Genomic DNA, 18,105 nt, shown 5'->3' with positions numbered 1-18,105 from the left:
TATTTATTTTTTACAGTAAATGACCAAACTGCTAAAATAGTGACTAAAATGAGATTTTATGAGTTAAAAATGGAGTGACACTGTGTAATTAAAATGTGAGAGCAAAAGCTGCGCTATTTATTTCACATAACCCCCCTCAGCAAATGCTTGTTTATACATAAAGGAGACATTATGGCTGTAAAGCTAAAGTAATAAAATGTTCCTTTTTTTGTCTCGCTCTATAGACATATAATGACCCCGTGGAGACAAAAAGTGCCCAAACAAGCCAGGCCTCTCCACACATGATGCCAGCCAACCCACCCCTGTACAGTGTGCCACCTCCCCCACAGCCATCGTCGCCCTACCTGGGGCCCGGGGCGTTTCCTCTCACCGACCTGCAGAGCTACGCGGGTCACGCCCCTCGCCACACCCTGTCACAAACGCTCAGCCAATCGCAGATGTTGCCCAGCATTAGTGCCTCTCCCCCTTCTTCCTTCCAGATCAGTCCACCGCTTCACCCCCACCAGCAGCTCTCCCTGCACCAGAGCTCACTCCTCAACCAGCCTATCCGCATGCAGCAGGTCCAGTCCCAGCCAATCATCTCCCACCAGATGGGCCTGCAGGCCTCTCTGCACTCCCCGCCTCACGGGCAGCAGGTAACTCAGACACCTTTACTTCTTTGGATTGGTTTAGATGTCATTGTTAGGATGCCATCTGAAGTAAAGTCCCCCACCCCCCATCCTCCTCCAGGGTTTTTCCCATCTCCAGCCAGAGTATCAGAAGAGCATTGGAGGTTCCCAGTCTCCAGGAGCTCCTGGCCCTGGTCCAGGCCCCGGAGTGCCTCAGAACCACGATTGGGACGGTGAATACTGCAATCGAGAGTGTGGAAACCACTGCAGGTCTGTAGAAGCTGCAGAGAACATTTGTCCATGTGACTGGGTTAATGTGATGTACCACCGTGAAGCGCAGGAATAGCATAATATGAATGCAGCCCGATTAAATACTGTGTGTTCTGAAAAAATTGCGGAAAACTTTGTGTCAAAAATAAAATAGAAACAATTACATTTGGGATGACATTAGGATGAGAGAACCAGGTTTGAATTAATCTTTTATTTTTTCCTTCTAACTCCAGCCTTTACAACATTTAGTCAAAGCATCATTGAAAATGAAAGAACTATATATGTAAATGGCTGTAATTCCAAAATGTTAAGGGTGCATTCACACTTATTGCCGATGGAGAGCAAAAATTTTACGAACGTTGACTAGTGCAGAGGTCCACCAGACTCTCAAGGACCTAAGTCGGTGTCAGTTGGGCAACGCTGGCGTTCATTGTGGCCCAGGAAAAAATTTCCATGCTTACAATCTTGAACATTCGTACATGCTAAAACACAAGCAAGAGTTGAGCTCCGCTGCCATTACGTCACCTTCACCAGTACGCCATTACTGCTCCATTCCACTCTGTGGGCCTCCAATGGCCAATGTTGGAGGCTTGACTGGACACACAACCTCCTCTGGATCCCTTGGGCACGAAGAAATGTGAAGGAATATGTAGAAGCTGCCTCGATGACGCAACAGTAACAAGTGATGTAATCACAGTTACATCGTGTTTTATATAGGCTACATGTGATGTCTGAGTCAGTGATCAGCTCCGCCAAGCTACGCTTCTACGCCTCAGAGTACCAATGTGTCTGCCCTTTGACAGTAAGAGTTTCAATTCAGTTTCAATTTCTTTCATTTATACAGGGCCAAATCATAACAAAGCTGCCTCAAGGCACCTCACACAGTTACGTAATGTCTAACCTTACCAACCCCTAGAGCAAGCACACAGGTGATGGTGGCAAGGAAAATACTCCGTCTGATGATATTGAGGAATAAACCTCAAGCAGACCAGACTCAAAGGGGTGACCCACTGCTTAGGCCATTCTAATAAGTACAAGGTTTTCCAAAGTTTTACAAAGCTGAAGAAATAGAAAATAGAAAATCACACAACACAATAGCAATATAAAGAAGATGAGAAGTCCACAAAGGTGTCAGCACCACAGGCAGGGGTCGCCTACGCTGTCAGTGGGCCTGTCCCCGCAACAGGGTCACTTTCAAATGCAGACTGCAGCATGCAGCACCCGCCTCAGGTCTTCAACCTCACAGTCCGTCTGGGCCCTTCAGTTCAGATCCGGCCGTCATTTGTACCTCAGACAGAGAGAAAAAGAGCAGAATCAGTCAGCTGGAAAAAAAAACAAAGTACACCTAAGGTATAATTCATCAGCAGTCAATCAACAGAAAAACAGAAATTACCGAGGTGCTCGCCGGCCGCTAGCCCTCAGCTTCACTCACAGACCCAAAATTTAGATGAAGTTGAATCCAAGACCTGTTCCATTGCTAATACAATGACTTTAAAAGGATAGTATCACACTATGCCAGTATGTTAGTGTTAATTCTTCCCTCAGTTCTTTCTGTAATATTGCCCCTTATGAAGTACAAACTTTAACTATTCCGCACTTTTAAATTTAATCAAAGTCACAGCAAAAATAATCAAGTTTGGGCCCTGCAAGAACTTCTCTTACAGACAAGATCCACTCTTACAGAACCCAGAACAATGGATACAAGCAGTTTTTATACAGGATTACATATGCGTAACAGAGGCGGACCTTATTTTGCAAAATCCCTCTGTTATTGTCCCTGTGGGCATTCAAGGGAGGTCCATCCTCCTGCCTCAGGCCCACGCAATAACGGGAGACATATGATTTATAATCGTAACCTAACTCTCTTTATCCTAAGTGGTACAAATTGGTTAAATCCAGTTCTACATGAACATAGCAAGAAAGAACAAAGGAAAATGAGAATAAGAATGAAACTAAAAGTATAACCAAAACAAGTACAGAAAACAAATAAAGAAAGCTATAATTGAACACAAATATATCTAACACTAGCTGTACGAGAGGGAGAAAATATGTGTCTTAAGTCTGGTCTTGAAAGTCTCCACAAAATCTGTTTTATTGACACAGGGAGAGCATTCCACAAAATAGGTGCACCATAAGAGAAGGCTCTTTGGCCTGCAGACTTTTTATTCACCCTAGGGACACAAAGTAGTCCTGCGCCCTGACAACGCAAAGCCCGGGTGGTACATAGGGTTTGATTACGCCAGCTAAACTGGGAGGTGCTAGTCCGTGAAAGTTGAACCATCATCAAACATCGAGCTCAGCCAGTACAACATCGTCCTCTGCTGAGCTACGATCATCCTACTTTGACGACAGGAAATTTGGAACCCTGGAACGAGTCTCCTCCGGCATTTTACATTTCACAGATTTCTGGGAATCTGCTACATCGCCCAACGTCAGCCACTTCACGTCAGTGTGAAAGGTCATAACACAATATTTATGTTAATCCCCTTGAATGAAAGCTAAAAGTCTAAAGTACCATCACATCTTGGTTGTTTAAATTCATCTCCATTGTAGTAAAATACACACACCAAATAAAAATTGTGGCATTGTCCAAAAACTTATGGAGTTGCCTGTCCACATTCTAATGAGTGCCTGTGTATAGATGGTCAAGTTTTTCAGGCTAAATTTATGGGCTAGATAGTACAATCCACGCAAGATGTATATTTTTTGTAAACAAGTATGCATACAGGATTTGGTATCAAGAATCTACTGCTACTTTCACAGTGTTGGTGTTAAAAATCAGCTCAGTTCCAGTGAGGCAGTGAGGACAGCTGGAGAGGTAATGGTGGGATAATAGAGCTTGTCATGCATTTGTGAGTCAGCAATAAAAACCAGATGTTCCTAACTCAAGACTTCAGTTTTGAAACCATTTGGCAAACAGCATTTTAATGCTCCAAGAAAAAATAATTCCGATATAGGCCTTGAGACCCATTGGTGCCGGTGCTTATCCCTGGATTATATAGCATGAAGCAGATGAAAGTCTACGACTCCCTGTAGACGGAATGCCAGCCCGGTACCCATTTACAGCCAAGTGGGCTTGGTCAATACAGATAAAGTGTCTTGTCCAAGGACACAGACAAGTAGTGTGACCGAGAATTTAAGCCAAGTTGACATATTGGTGTTCTAAGTCCTGATCCCACTGAGCTACCTTCTCTACAATGCTAGCATCACTGACTCTGTATACTAAGAGACAACTATGTGTGTATATGTGTGTGTGTGTCCCTCTCTTGCCCAAAAGACACCTCAGAATTGAGACAAACGTGGCACACAGGGAGTGACATAGCCTATTGAGAAATTTAGTAGTAGTAGTAGTAGTCAAGGGTAGAGACAATTTTATGCTGCAGTATTGAGCCAACCTTGGCACACATAGACTTTGACATACGAAGTAGTAGTAGTAGTAGTAGTAGTAGTAGTAGTAGTAGTACTGTTGTAGTTAAGAGGAGAGACACCTTTGTTCTGCATCATCATTGGCAAGTATGCTGAAAAGTTGGTGGCATACTTTTCTATTTTCTTCTTTTCCCTTTGAGCTTTTTAACTTCATTTTTGCAAGTAGCAGTAGCATAGTCGTAGTAGTAGTAGTAATAGTAGAAGTAGTAACAGCAGCTGTCTCTTCTTGAGGCAGCTGTAGTTGCACCCTAACAGTTCTCTGGAATCCAGGATAGGTGGGAGGTGATAGCTTTGTTGGTAAGGATGAAGTTTTCATTTTAGTCTCTGAATCAAACCCGCCCTGTGGCAGGTAATCAGCTGCTATCACCTAAAAAAGTCAAGGAGCAACACTGTCTATCGATGTGCGCTTCCCTTTTTCAATTGTACTTGGACCCTTCTTCCCGCTATGTTTGTATCTTCATTTGGGAATCTAACGTGCCCTTGTGTCTCTCTTTCTCTTTTCTGCAGCGGCACCATGATAGGCAGGGACAAGCCTCTCTACCTCACCTGAAAGCAAAGACGGCGCCCCTTCTACCAACGCCAGACCAAGGAGTCAATTCTCAGCATCCAACCCCCGCACCCCACCTCACCCAACCGCACCCAACCTGCCCTCTTCTGACGCACACGCTCTCACACACTTACCTACAGTTACACACACACACATCACCTCCCCAAGCTGCATCGCCGCCACAACCATGCGTTTTGTCAGTGTGACTATTAGTATTTTTTTCTCAGTTTCTAGCAGAGTTCATGAGCGGAGTCGGGATTTTTTTTTTTTTTTTAACTAGATGACTACTGTCTGTACCACTTAATGTATGTATTAGCGGTTCTCTTGCTGTTTCAATTTGCCAAACACTTATGACGCGTCCCCTCCTTCCTGCTCCCACAAGCCCTTTGGAGCCGTGTTTCTGCACCCTGTGGAGAAGATGTCGGGGCGTGGAGCGCGTGCGCCTCTTCTGTGTCCCCTCAGGGACCCCATCCAGCTTTAACTACAACAAGAAGGGAGGAAAAACAACTCTTCCCCTTCTTTAATGATTTTAATTTCCCTTTGTTATTATTATTATTATTTTTCTTTTTGTTGTTGTCTTATTTATTTCTGGCTTACAAATTTTTTTTATTTTTTTTTTGCCAATAAGCGTTGGGAACCGTACAGTAGAGAAATATTAACTTTTAGTAGGTTCAGCGCAGGCCTTGATGTTACGGTAGCTTTGCTTAAGGGCCTGAAAATGAATAGAAAACAAGCTCGGGTGGGGAAGGTAACACAAAATGTTTTTTTTTTCCTATAATAAAAAAAAAAACAGGCTCATCGAGGTCTATGGAGTTGTCACAGTGTGATTGTAAATATGAATTTTATGGGATCAAACTGAATAATTCGAAGTCCAGACAGATTTGTTGCTTCTTTAATATTACATGTAAGTCATTGTACGTGCACGTGCGTGTGGACATTAGAATGTACCCCGTTCGTGACACGAGCGTGCAACAGCCACGTTCTGGAGCGCCGTTCCTGCACAGGGCGCGCAGCAGAGCGTTTTTTTCAGCCGTCGGGAGCGTGGAGTCTTTTCTCGTGAATTTTAACAGCCTCGTGCAGCTGGATTTCAGAAGAGCATTTCACACTCTCGTTCTCGCATTAAATCTGTGCTCACTGGTGTGTTTTTTTCCCAATGAAGTTCAATCTAAAACTGAATACACAATATGTGTCCTGCAGATCATTAAATGGAAAGAGTCGGCTGAGAAGGAGTGAGAGAGAGAGAGGAATGAAAGAGAAGGTGTGAGATAAAATGAAATATAACATTGCAGGTCTGCCTCAAAGTGTCGCCTCCCTTTTGTTATTTTGTCTGACCGTAATGTCAGTTCTGTCTCTTCGACATGCAGAAGTGAAGTAATGAAATATGTGAATGGAGCCATCGCATCCACAGACAGTGATTTTCTTTTTTTCTTTTTTGATAAGTTGCTAGTGTTTGGTTGTGTTGATCTTTTTAAAGTTTTGTGTGATTAACAGAAATGCATTTTGCTGACAAAGACATCTGTTTTTATCTCTTACTGTAGCATCATTTCAGTTTTAGTTGTTACAGAAATATAACATTTTAAGTTGTGTAAAAAAAAAACCTGCCAATTGTAGTTATTTTATTTGTAAAGCCGGTAATGATTAATATTTTAAATGGTTATCAATATATTGTTTTCACTAGTTCCCCATCAGCTGTTTGACAGGTTTTCTTATTTATATATATGAAAAAAAAAGAGATCACTTTTGCTTCTGACAACAGAGGTGTATCTTTATTCTTATTTTTCCTTTGGTTTGATAAAATCACCACAATTACCTGGTTGTTTTGTACATTTTGGGTGCTGCTCCTTTCTTGCCAGCAGCATCTGTTTGTGTCACAATGGCTCTTTTATTTCAAACCTGCATAATAAAAATGATTACAAGTGAAAATACCTGATGGAGTTTTTGTCAGTGCGTAAATTACACAAAAAGAATGTGGTTTCTTAGTCGTTTCGAATGCAGCATAAGACTGACACTTCAAGTCATGAAGCTTTTAGTAAAGCCTTCGTCTCCAAATGAGACAGTTTACTCTCCTCATATCAAACGTCACTCTGTTTTTCTTTGGCCAGCTTTCTTTTTATTACCAATTATAACATTGTGTCACAGCTAAGTGTCCCTGATCCAACTGTATGTCCTGCTGTCAAGTGCTGGTTCATCGATTCCTGGCACAATCAAACTCGGGGAATGGAAGCGTTAAACATTTCAGGTCGATGCCAGATTGCAGTGTAGATTTGTTCAAGATTGATGTGCAACTGCAGAGTGCAGATATGTTTATTTAGACACAGAGCGGTCAGGACAGGACCGTTAAGCTAAGCTATGCTAAGCTATGGTTACTATATGTTAGACTACATGGCTGTTAACCCCAAAAATATGAATCTACTGCATATTGTGAATTATCCGTAAAATGTGAATTGCAAAATGTGAATACTGAAAAAAAAATCTTGCAAAATGTGAAGGCACATCTCACAAAACGTGAATTTCTTCATGATAATAGATATTTTGTCTCACTATAAATTAATTTTTGATCATTAATGGATAAACCACAAGAACAAGATAGAAAATGCGTACATTTTTCAAAAAATATTCAACTAATCAAAACTCATGCACTTCTTTGTTGATTTGACTATTTATTCTGCAGTGCTAAAGCCAAACCTGAGTAAGAAAAACATACACTCAGATTCATAACTGATGATAAAGCAGGAGAAATATTTTCATATTATAATTTAATATATTTTATCAGAAATGTATCAAATGCCCAGTTGTAAAGATCTAGCAAAAATTTATTTAAATTAGAGTTCACTCTGAAAAAACCAGGAGTCAGCTGTTTGTCCCCAAAATGATGAAATAAAGTTTACAAAGTACTGGAAAAGTTAACAAAGGTGTTCTGGACCATTCCAGTCCACGTTAAACTCTGGGTAAGGCAAATGTTAGCTATAGCTAGCTAGCATTCTTTTGTTAAACTGTAACTTAAGGCAACAATTAGGAAATACCCAGTGTTAGTGTTCATTCATGGACACGTCACACAGTCTAATTCAGACCCGCTAAACTTAATAAAGTGAAATGTATTAAATAAGCTAAATAGCTACTTACATGAACCAGCTAACTATCCTTGACTTGTGTCACACTGGACCGCAGACTTATGACGTCTTATTACCTCCGCCAAGGAGGTTATGTTTTCGGTCGCGTTTGTTTGTTTGTCTGTCTGTCAGCAGGACAACTCAAAAAGTTTTGAATGGATTTTGATCATGATCCGGATCCAGGAATTTTTTAAAGGATTCTTCATCATTGCGGGATAGGGGGAATTTTGACATTCTAGTTTCTAACTCCACAAAAACAAGGCAGAAAGGCTTGAAAAAAATTAAGGTATAACATAGACAAATGTTCTATCAAACAACAAAGTTTGGTGATGATCGGATCCGGATTCTGGATCTGGTGATCCAGAATATGCAAAACTATAAGGAAAATAGAAAATGTGTCAGTGTGAGTTGACAAATGAAGCTAGAGATGCACAACTAACACCAAATTGTAGCTGAATCTGTACTGATTCAGTAAGGTGTCATCAGATTTGATGTAGCTTCAAATGTTATGGAGCTAGATCCAGAAGAAAACCGCCATTACTGAAAAATCATTTTTATACAATAACCTTTGAACTAATAAAGACATAAAAGTGATTCCAAGTTCTAGCGGTATGTTTTCATGGTCAAGGATGTCAAATATAAAGGAAAGAAAAGTGTATGTATCATAGTTTTGGTTGAAACACTGAATTGTTGAATAGATCACTGTGCCAAGGAGGGAATCTCTTTAGGGTCAGTGACCCTATGGCCTTGTTTAGAGAAGTGTTTCATAAATGTTAAAAAATTCATATATTTGCAGTTTAGTTGAATAATAAATTGAATTTTGTCTCTTATTTGTTTTTGTCTATAAGCACATGCAATATCGATATCAGTGCTCAGATGACAGTAGCTTCTGGGAAAGGTGCAAGTTGCAATTAACTGTGATGCCAAGTGCTAAGGATACATGCTATCCAGTCACAGCAGATGAAACTTTTTTACTACTGAGCAAACATCATTGTTAGACTTTTTTAGGTTCAATGATTCCACGGTGTGTAGATGTTATGGCGTCAGTGACCCCATGGCCTTGGCGGAGGTTTGCACTCTCTGAGTGCTTCTAGTTTTTAAAATGCTTTGGGGTTAAAATTTTCACTGTGAAGAACGAAGTTTTTTGAGTCCAGTACTGAGTTAGAATTTAAACATTTCCATAACCAGCTATACCATGTCGCATATGAGGCAAGCTAAAACTCTCAAAGTAAACTGTGTCCTATCAACAATGAATAGGTGAAAATGTCATTAGAAATGTCTGGTAGCATGGAGAGAATCCCCACACGTATACATCTGAATGTTTATCTTAGTAAATGAAAAGAAACTTTTAAAAACAACTCAGCTTACCTTAGCCTTTTCTTTTGGTGATGACTTTCTTCACTAAATCCATACAAGTCGATTGTCAGTGTGGGGCCTCTTATCACTAGTTGACTTGAAATACTTGTAATTATATTTTTGCTTACTGATTGGTCAAAAGAAGTGATTTATTTGAAGGTTTTAGCTTGAAATGGTATGATACAAATTCTGAAATACATTTGCAATATTTTTCCAGACTTGAATATGTGTAATCTAATGTGGACAATTACAGTTAAGAAGAATATCTAAAATTTCTGAACTCTTAGAGGACAGGGGGTCAGATCCTCCCTGTACCCCTTTATAATCAGAGCCATGTGTTTTATTATACTACAGATTTTCTGTCCTTTTTTCTGTAATGACATTATCACACATTTTTAATTAGTGATTTTTTTTGTTTTGTTTTGTTTTGTTTTTTTACCTCACTATGTATTTGGACTGAAGAAGGTATTTTTGTGCTACACTTATATTTAGCGTGGCGCTCTGGAATCCAACAGCATTAGCTAATTAGCCGCGGGTACAGCGTGGACCAGCCAGCGTGGATATTGCCAGTAAACTATCTTAACAAACAAGAGAGCAGATGCGAGAACACGTTCGCTTTGCTTGTGAAAGTGGTGCATCGTGGGCGTCTAGTGTGAGATAAAGAGAACAGAGAAATGCAACACACACACACAAAGTTAGGCATCCGTCCAAGAACTGATTTTCTTCTTGGAGACTTTGTGAGAGAGAGAGAGAGAGTGAGATTGAAAGAGAGCCGTCAGGATCATCCAGTTCAATGTTTTATTCATTTTACGTCTGCCTGCTGTCTGTTCTTCAGTGGCATTGAATTGGCAAATAGATCATTATTGGACAATTGGAAAAGCTGCCACTATGACACACATTATATGAAAATCACACTCATACATTCTTAATGTGTTGCCAGATAAAAGAGGTTTTGTGGTGCAATTGCGTCAATGTGTCTCCACTTTTGTGCATACAGTTCGATTTCAGTATCTTTGTATATATTTGTGTGCACATGAAGTTATCTTTAACAAGCCCCCCCCCCCCCTTTTTTTTAAATGTATTTATTTTTTTGTTTAGGTTTTTATTTATTTATTTTTTGCTTTCCACAGCTGCTCTGGAGTGGTCATACTCTGTAGGAATACTGCAGTAAACTGACAGGAGACAGTATCCATGTGGCGCTCCAGTCAGCGCCCCGAATATCACTCCTCCTCTGAAAGTCGCGAGGCTGATACGCAATGAAAGACTACAATTTATGATTGAAGACGCCACTGAGAAGATGTGAATGCAGCGAATGTTGATTTTAAAAGACTGCTGTGACAACAAAATAGGTGACAGATGTTAAACCAGGCTGGCTGACAAAGACCAAGAGTGATGGAAAAACTGCTCTTCACTATTTCATATATACAAAACAAAAATTACTATTATTACATCTGTCAAGGATGGAATAAAATCATCAGCATTTATTTATTTGTAAATGGACTGCATTTATACAGCATGTTTCCATCTGAATCAAAGCGCTCTACAATGAAGCCTCACATTCACCTATTTGCACAGACACACTCACAAACCAATATCAGGGTGCTGCCATGTGAGGCGCTCCCTAAAATAGAATAGAAATAGAGCCATTATTGTCATACAACAAAACTTGTGCATTTAACCCATCCTGATTACAGTTAGACACAATCCAACCACTAGGGGCAGTGGGCTGCCACAGTCGAGCACCCGGGGACCAAATCCAGATGCAGATGCCGCCTTGGTCAGGGACAGAGAAAGGAGCAGATCCTAAATAAGCATGTTTTGATTGAGGGAAGAAACTGGAGCAGACACGGGGAGAACATGCAAACTCCACACAGAAAGGCCAGGAATCAATCCCATGACCTTCTTGCTGTGAAGCACCAGTGCTAACCACCAATCCATTGTGCCGCCTACACAAGGGGAGCAACTTGGGGATTAAGGATTTTGCCCAAGGGTCCTTAATGATTTTCACATCAGTCTGGGGCTTGAACCAAGGATCCTCTGGTCTCAAGCCCAACAGTTAACCACTTGACCATCACCTCCGCAGAAATCTCTCTGTCTGTCTGTTAGCAGGGTTACGTCAAAATTACTGCATGGATTTTGATGACATTTGCACCACAGATAGATATTAGGTCCATGGAAGAATCCACTGAATTTTGGAGCTGATCCAGATCCGTATTCTAGATCAGGATTTCAATTTGTATGCTTCACTTTGTCGGATTTTGAGGATTACGTCAAAACTACTTAATGGATTTTCACCAATTTTAAATACACATTGGTGTTAGACCTTGGAAGACCCCATTAAATTTTTGGCTTGTCCCAACTTGTCCCCAAAAAGGGGACAAGTTGGGACAAGCCTATCTCGGCTTTCAGTGTTTACCAGTCGAGTGAGTATAAGAGAAATTGTGGAGAGCTGGGCTTGTCCCAACTTGTCCTCTGGCACTCCGAAATGGAGGCGTTCCTTTGTCTCGCTTCATCGTTGAATCGGTCCTGACGCGCGAAGCCTCCGCGCGGCTTTCCATGACAAAATCTCTTGTTAAAAGTGAAATCTGCCAGAAAATGGCTGATGTCCAGCTCTTGTGATAACCAGAGAAACTGCACACGACGGTCCCGGCTCCACACAGCGATCCGTTTATAAATGATGTCGTGGTTTCTGCCTCTCGATGGCAGCTGGGAGTGCAGCGCGCCGTGCACCATTGTGGGGTGTCCTTAAAGCTGTAGTAACACTCCTTATTCTCTGTGAAGCCTGTAAAATTTTCACCGATAGCCAGATAAATTTTTCGAATGGCTTCCAGCTGCTTGTCTCTAACAGTTTCTGAAAAAATTCTGATGGAAAAAAAGCCCAAATCATTCCGCCATTTCCTCGCAATGAAACAACGACGAGACGGGTGGACCAGTGCTCACTCAAAGCCTGCCCACAGGCGAATGACACAACCGACAGGCGTGGAAAAACTCACGCATGCGCATGAAGGTTCAAGCTTGGCTGACGTAAAAACATATGAATCCATCCATCCATCTCCTACCGCTTAGTCCAATTAAGGGTTGCGGGGAGCTGGAGCCTATCCCAGCAGTTATAGGGCGTGAGGCGGGGTACACCCAGGACAGGACGCCAGTCTGTCACAGGGCCACAAATAGACAAACAAACAGACACACCCACACGCACACCTAAGGACAATTTTAAAGATTCCAACCCACCTAATCCGCATGTCTTTGGATGTGGGAGGAAACCGGAGCACCCGGAGGAAACCCACGCAAACACGGGGAGAACATGCAAACTCCACACAGAAAGGCCACGGGAATTGAACCCATGACCTTCTCGCTGTGAGGCAACAGTGCTAACCACTAAGCCACCGTGCTGCCCCAACATATGAATCAAATCCATATATTTTTTGAAAAAAATAAAAAGGTCCGTTGCTTTTCTCACAGACCTCGTATTTATTTATTATTTAAGCTCAAAATTAAATATGGATATGTGCAGAGCATTCTGTCTGCACTCAGCATTTTTTTTGTGACCGTCTTCCGAGAACTTACAAAGTGTAACCAAAAGTCCAAGTGACACAACACGATGAAGATGTAACAATATTGGAATATTGTGGAAGAGTTTTAATACACAAAACTTCGTATGGTGACTGGGAGCACCAAGGGGGACATCTTTGGGGTGCGTGTGCTTTCAACTTAAATTTGAAAGCACACGTGCATGAACACACATACACACACACACGGTCAGCCTTATATATTTGAATTAGATCACGACCTGCTCCAATACGCACAGCCACAGTTATTAAGCAATCGACACCAAACTTGGAATGTTGATTGGGGGGCACCAAGGGGGAGGTCACTGGGGCCCTTAGGTTGAAAGCGCAATGTGCGAACACACGCACACACACTCAGTCTTACATAGGCTTTGAAGGATTACGTCAAAACTACTTCACAGATTCTCACCAATTTTGCACCACAGATAGATATTCAGCCATGGAAGACTCCAATAAATGTTGGAGGTGATCCAGATCCAAATCCGGATCAAGATTTCACTTTATATATGCGTTGAAGGATAACATCAAAACTACTTCACGGATTCTCACCAAATTTGCTTCATAGACAGATACTAGGCCGTGGAAGACACCAATAAATGTTGGAGGTGATCCAGATCAGACTTTGGATTCTGGATCAAGATTTCACTTAATATATGCTTTGAAGGATTACGTCAAAACTACTTCATGGATTCTCACCAGATTTGCACAACAGATAGATAATAAAGCATGGAAGACTCCACTGAAACTTTGGAAGTGATCAGATCCGGATCTGGATTCTGGATCAAGATTTCACTTTATATAGGATTTGAATGATTACTTCAAAACTACTTGACAGATTCTCACCAAATTTGCACCACAGACAGATATTAGGCAATGGAAGACTCCAATAAATGTTGGAGGTGATCTGGATCCAAATCCGGATCAAGATTTCACTTTATATATGCATTGAAGGGTAACATCAAAACTACTTCACGGATTCTCGCCAAATTTGCACCACAGATAGATATTTGGCCATGGAAGACTCCAATAAATGTTGGAGGTGATCCAGATCCAAATTCAGATCAAGATTTCACTTTATATATGCGTTGAAGGATAATGTCAAAACTCCTTCACGGATTCTCACCAAATTTGCACCACAGACAGATATTAGGCCGTGGAAGACTCCAATAAATGTTGGAGGTGATCTGGATCCAAATCCGGATCAAGATTTCACTTTATATACGCGTTGAAGGATAACATCAAAGTACTTCACGGATTCTCGCCAAATTTGCACCACAAATAAATATTCAGCCATGGAAGACTCCAATAAATGTTGGAGGTGATCCAGAACCAAATCCGGATCAAGATTTCACTTTATATATGCGTTGAAGGATTACGTCAAAACTACTTCAAAGATTCTCACCAAATTTGCACCACAGACAGATATTAGGCCATGGATGACTCCAATAAATGTTGGAGGTGATCCAAATCTGAATCTGGATTCTGGATCAAGATTTCACTTTATATATCCTTTGAAGGTTTATGTTAAAACTACTTCATGGATTCTCGCCAGATTTGCACAACGGATAGATATTAGAGCCTGGAAGACTCCACTGAAACTTTGGAAGTGATCCGGATCCGGATCCGGATTCTGGATCAATATTTCTCTTTGTATAGGATTTGAATGATTACTTCAGATTCTCACCAAATCTGCATCACATATAGAATGAATAAATGAATCGCATTAATTTATTCGGCTCACAGACTCAATAATAACAAAAAACTGATAAATAAAACAATTCAAAAGATAGTTATTAGGGCATGAAAGACTCCACTGAATTATGGAGGTGATCCAGATCAGGGATTGGCGGACCTGGCTTTATATATATATATATATATATATATATATATATATATATATATATATATATATATATATATATATATATATATATATATATTTGGAAGCTGTATAGCTCCACATGACTAAGACAATCACATAACAAAACTTAATGTCATGCAAGTTGGAATGTAATCAAAATACAGAATTTGAGGCTGTTGAAATTGGATGCCACATCAATGAAAGAAGACATCAAAGCATATATACATATAATATGTTTTGAAGGATTTGAGCGGCCTCGCACACGACCTTCATCTACACCACTGCTTTTGCCTCTTTTGCAGTAGAAACATTACTACAAGTCTTTCCACCATCGCTATAGTTGATGGCACAAACCTTTGAACCTCTGTAGTGTCTCCTAGTGGAAGTGATGCAACCAACAAATAGATATTTGTACATGAATATCATATAAATGAGGCTTTACATTATAAAACACTAAGACTGTTCCTCAGTGGCATGGCTTCAGGCACTATTTCTACTCTGCACAAGTGTTATTTTATGCAGTGTTCTTCATGGTGGTCCAGTGGTACTGCATCAGGGTTCTATGGAAACATTGTGGCTTCCTCCCATAATCTGAAGAGTTGTCTCTTAGGCAAGTCAATATTTTACACTGTTACTGTGAGTCAGATAAAACTATCAGTGTTATAACTTTCAAATTGTCAGTTTAACACTCACTCAGGTTTTATGCACAAATAATTTTTGTTGTACAGGATCTCCTCACCAGTGAGTGTGAGTGAATACGGCTCGATATTTTTCAAAACCAGCAGTCGGTTGGTTTGCTGTGTAACTTCTATGCCACTAAAAGCCTTATTTTTCTTTGTTTTTTTTTTTGTTGTTTTTTTTTGTTGTTTTTTGTGGTGACAGGTTAGTAAATGTAAGTTCGGTAATCAAGCCTCACATGGTGAGGAGATGGTCAGTGCTACATGAAGGCTTGTGCTGCCACAGAACACAAAGCAAACCGAGCCGTGCACAGACCAGACGCTCAGGAGAACGGACAAAAATGTTTCAGTTGCAGCTGCGGTGCGGCAACAAACAGCAGGAAATGCAGGCGGTTTTAGCAAGAAATGGGTTTTCCCTTTGAGCTGAGAATCGGTTAGGGTGCCTTTTATGCTGAGTGTAGTTTTTACAATGAAATTGTTCTTTTACAACACAAAATATTGCCGATGCATCTGCATGTACATTATTACAGAGAAAACTCCAAAGTAGGGGAATCACTGATTTACTAGTTTTGGTTGCCTTTTTTTTAACTGTGCATGCAATATGATACATTGAACAATGCTAGGTGATAATGTGAGTTCCCCAGGAATTTGTGATTACCTAAGATTGGAGTTTCCCTAAAACCTGAAGGAATATCTATATCTATATATCTGTCTTTGCATCATAGGCCACCTCCAATGTTATTTCCAACCAATCAGTAAGAGGATTTTTAAGAAATCCAGGACCACTCTCTCCATCACATTCATAATGTGTGAGGTTGACTAGAAGTCACAGGATGTCTTTTCTTAATTTGAAAAATCCCAATCTTTAACACTGAGTTAAAAAATTCATAGCTCAAAAAAGATCAATTTTTTTTATATTTGACAGCATTATGTAGGGTGATATCCTTTATTAACTGACAAAGTTTGATCCAGATCTGATCTACTGTAGATTGCAGATTTTGTGGTCATTTAAATTTAACATAGAAACACCTATGTAATGTATATTTTACATTATATATTAATCAAATGTGCCGCAATCACTCTCATATTTGAAAGTGAGGTGCAAACTGGCAGTCTAAACCTGACAAGTTTGAGCTGGATCTGATCCGGATTGTGGATTTTGTGGCTATTTAAATTTAACATTGAAAACCCCATGTAATGTATATTTTACATTATATCTCAACCAACCATGCCCCAATTGTTGGGTATTTTCTCCTCCAAACATTCTTAAAACCTTTGATAAGACAAACAGAGTCAAGAAACACCAGTGAGACAGAAAGTCAAATTAATCACGCGCGGAGTGCGGCCAGGCTGTACACCAAGGCTACACTAAAGTCTGGCCTGTTCTCCCGCTCTTTTTATTAGAGAAGCCCTCATTACATCATGAAACTTGTCCTAAGGGGGGGGGGGACAATGCGAGACAAGTTTCTTCCCGTAACATAAACACATACGTCAATAAGTGCAGCTGTAAGGAAAAACAGTTTCTTTCTTTTACTCTTATCGTCGAAGGTCAGCACATCCCGTTCGTCTGTTGCAGTTATCAGCTGTTGTGCATCTGCCTGGAGTGTCCTGGTCTTCACCCTAAGCATCACATCACAACAGTCAAATCAACCTTCAGTTCTTTTACTCCCAGTTTAGCCTGACCCCGTCATGCTTCACTCCCAGTCGTTAGCGGCTACGAAAACAAGTTGTATAATAATAATAATAAGTACATCCGGCTCTTCATTCCCAGTTCAGATTGACCCCAGCATGCTAAAACAAGGTTGAATAACACATACATTCTCGGGGTTAGGTGCAAACAGCACAACACCGTTTTCATAAGAAAGAAGACGAAGGTACAAATGTTTAACAGTGATAACATATATATATATATATATATATATATATATATAAAATCCTTAACATTTCCCACCTGTTTATCGCCTGTTAAACATATAGTAGGCATCACCCAGCTTAGTTAGTTAGTTTATTAACTTAGTTTATTCTGTCCACGTTTTTATTAATTGAACACCACCAACAGATGGAAAATTCGAATCCAGCTGCTATTTGATCAACCAGTTTATACTCGTCAGGCACTCCTCTGGGGACTCCTATTGCGTCAATATATGTTGGATTTCCTACTCCTTTCCAATCTCTTTTTACTCTATGTCTGGCTATGCCTTTCTGCCAATCCTCAGGAATAAGAGAGGCTGCATATGTCGTAACGTCTTCAGGGGTCATGGGTAACAATAATGATATTAATGCACAATAACATGACACATTTCGTGGCAGTCTGTCAAAGATTCTGTTATCACCACACCACCACCATACATCACTTCGGCTGACTGGTATAAATGAACCGTTTTTCTGTATTATTCGACTACACCACTTGTCTTATTACTTTTTCAGCTAAAGCTTCATAGGCTAAGAGTGTGTTAACTCATCACGTCAACAGTTCAAGCTTGAACTGGAGTTGTGAGCTTTTCAATATCATCATAATTCTCAGTACAGTCATTGTAGTTTTCTCCACTAAGGTCTGACTGTTTCAATGCTTGATATTTTGGCATAGTTTGTTGGAAGGCCAGATTACACTGTACAAATGTATTTGACACCATTTTGCCAACCATTGTTTTGATATAAGGGATCACACAACACATGCAAAG

General features: G+C 40.4%; 1 protein-coding gene across 3 annotated transcripts in view; it reads left to right on the top strand.

The window, feature by feature from the left end:
- The window catches only part of tox2 (TOX high mobility group box family member 2), a 432,153-nt gene extending 425,379 nt beyond the window's left edge, over window positions 1–6,774 (top strand). For all 3 annotated transcript variants that reach the window (XM_034166083.1, XM_034166084.1, XM_034166082.1), the window contains 3 exons: window positions 225–635; window positions 730–878; window positions 4,812–6,774. In XM_034166083.1, coding sequence (XP_034021974.1) covers window positions 225–635; window positions 730–878; window positions 4,812–4,854 — 603 coding nt within the window. In that variant the 3' untranslated portion in view covers window positions 4,855–6,774. The remainder of the gene's footprint in view (window positions 1–224; window positions 636–729; window positions 879–4,811) is intronic.
- The last annotated feature ends 11,331 nt before the right edge of the window (window positions 6,775–18,105 follow it).

Source organism: Thalassophryne amazonica, chromosome 3 (genome assembly GCF_902500255.1).
Source record: "Thalassophryne amazonica chromosome 3, fThaAma1.1, whole genome shotgun sequence".
NCBI lineage: Eukaryota > Metazoa > Chordata > Actinopteri > Batrachoidiformes > Batrachoididae > Thalassophryne > Thalassophryne amazonica.
The sequence above is the reverse complement of the archived record's forward strand: the minus strand, read 5'-3'. Positions and strand labels throughout refer to the sequence as shown.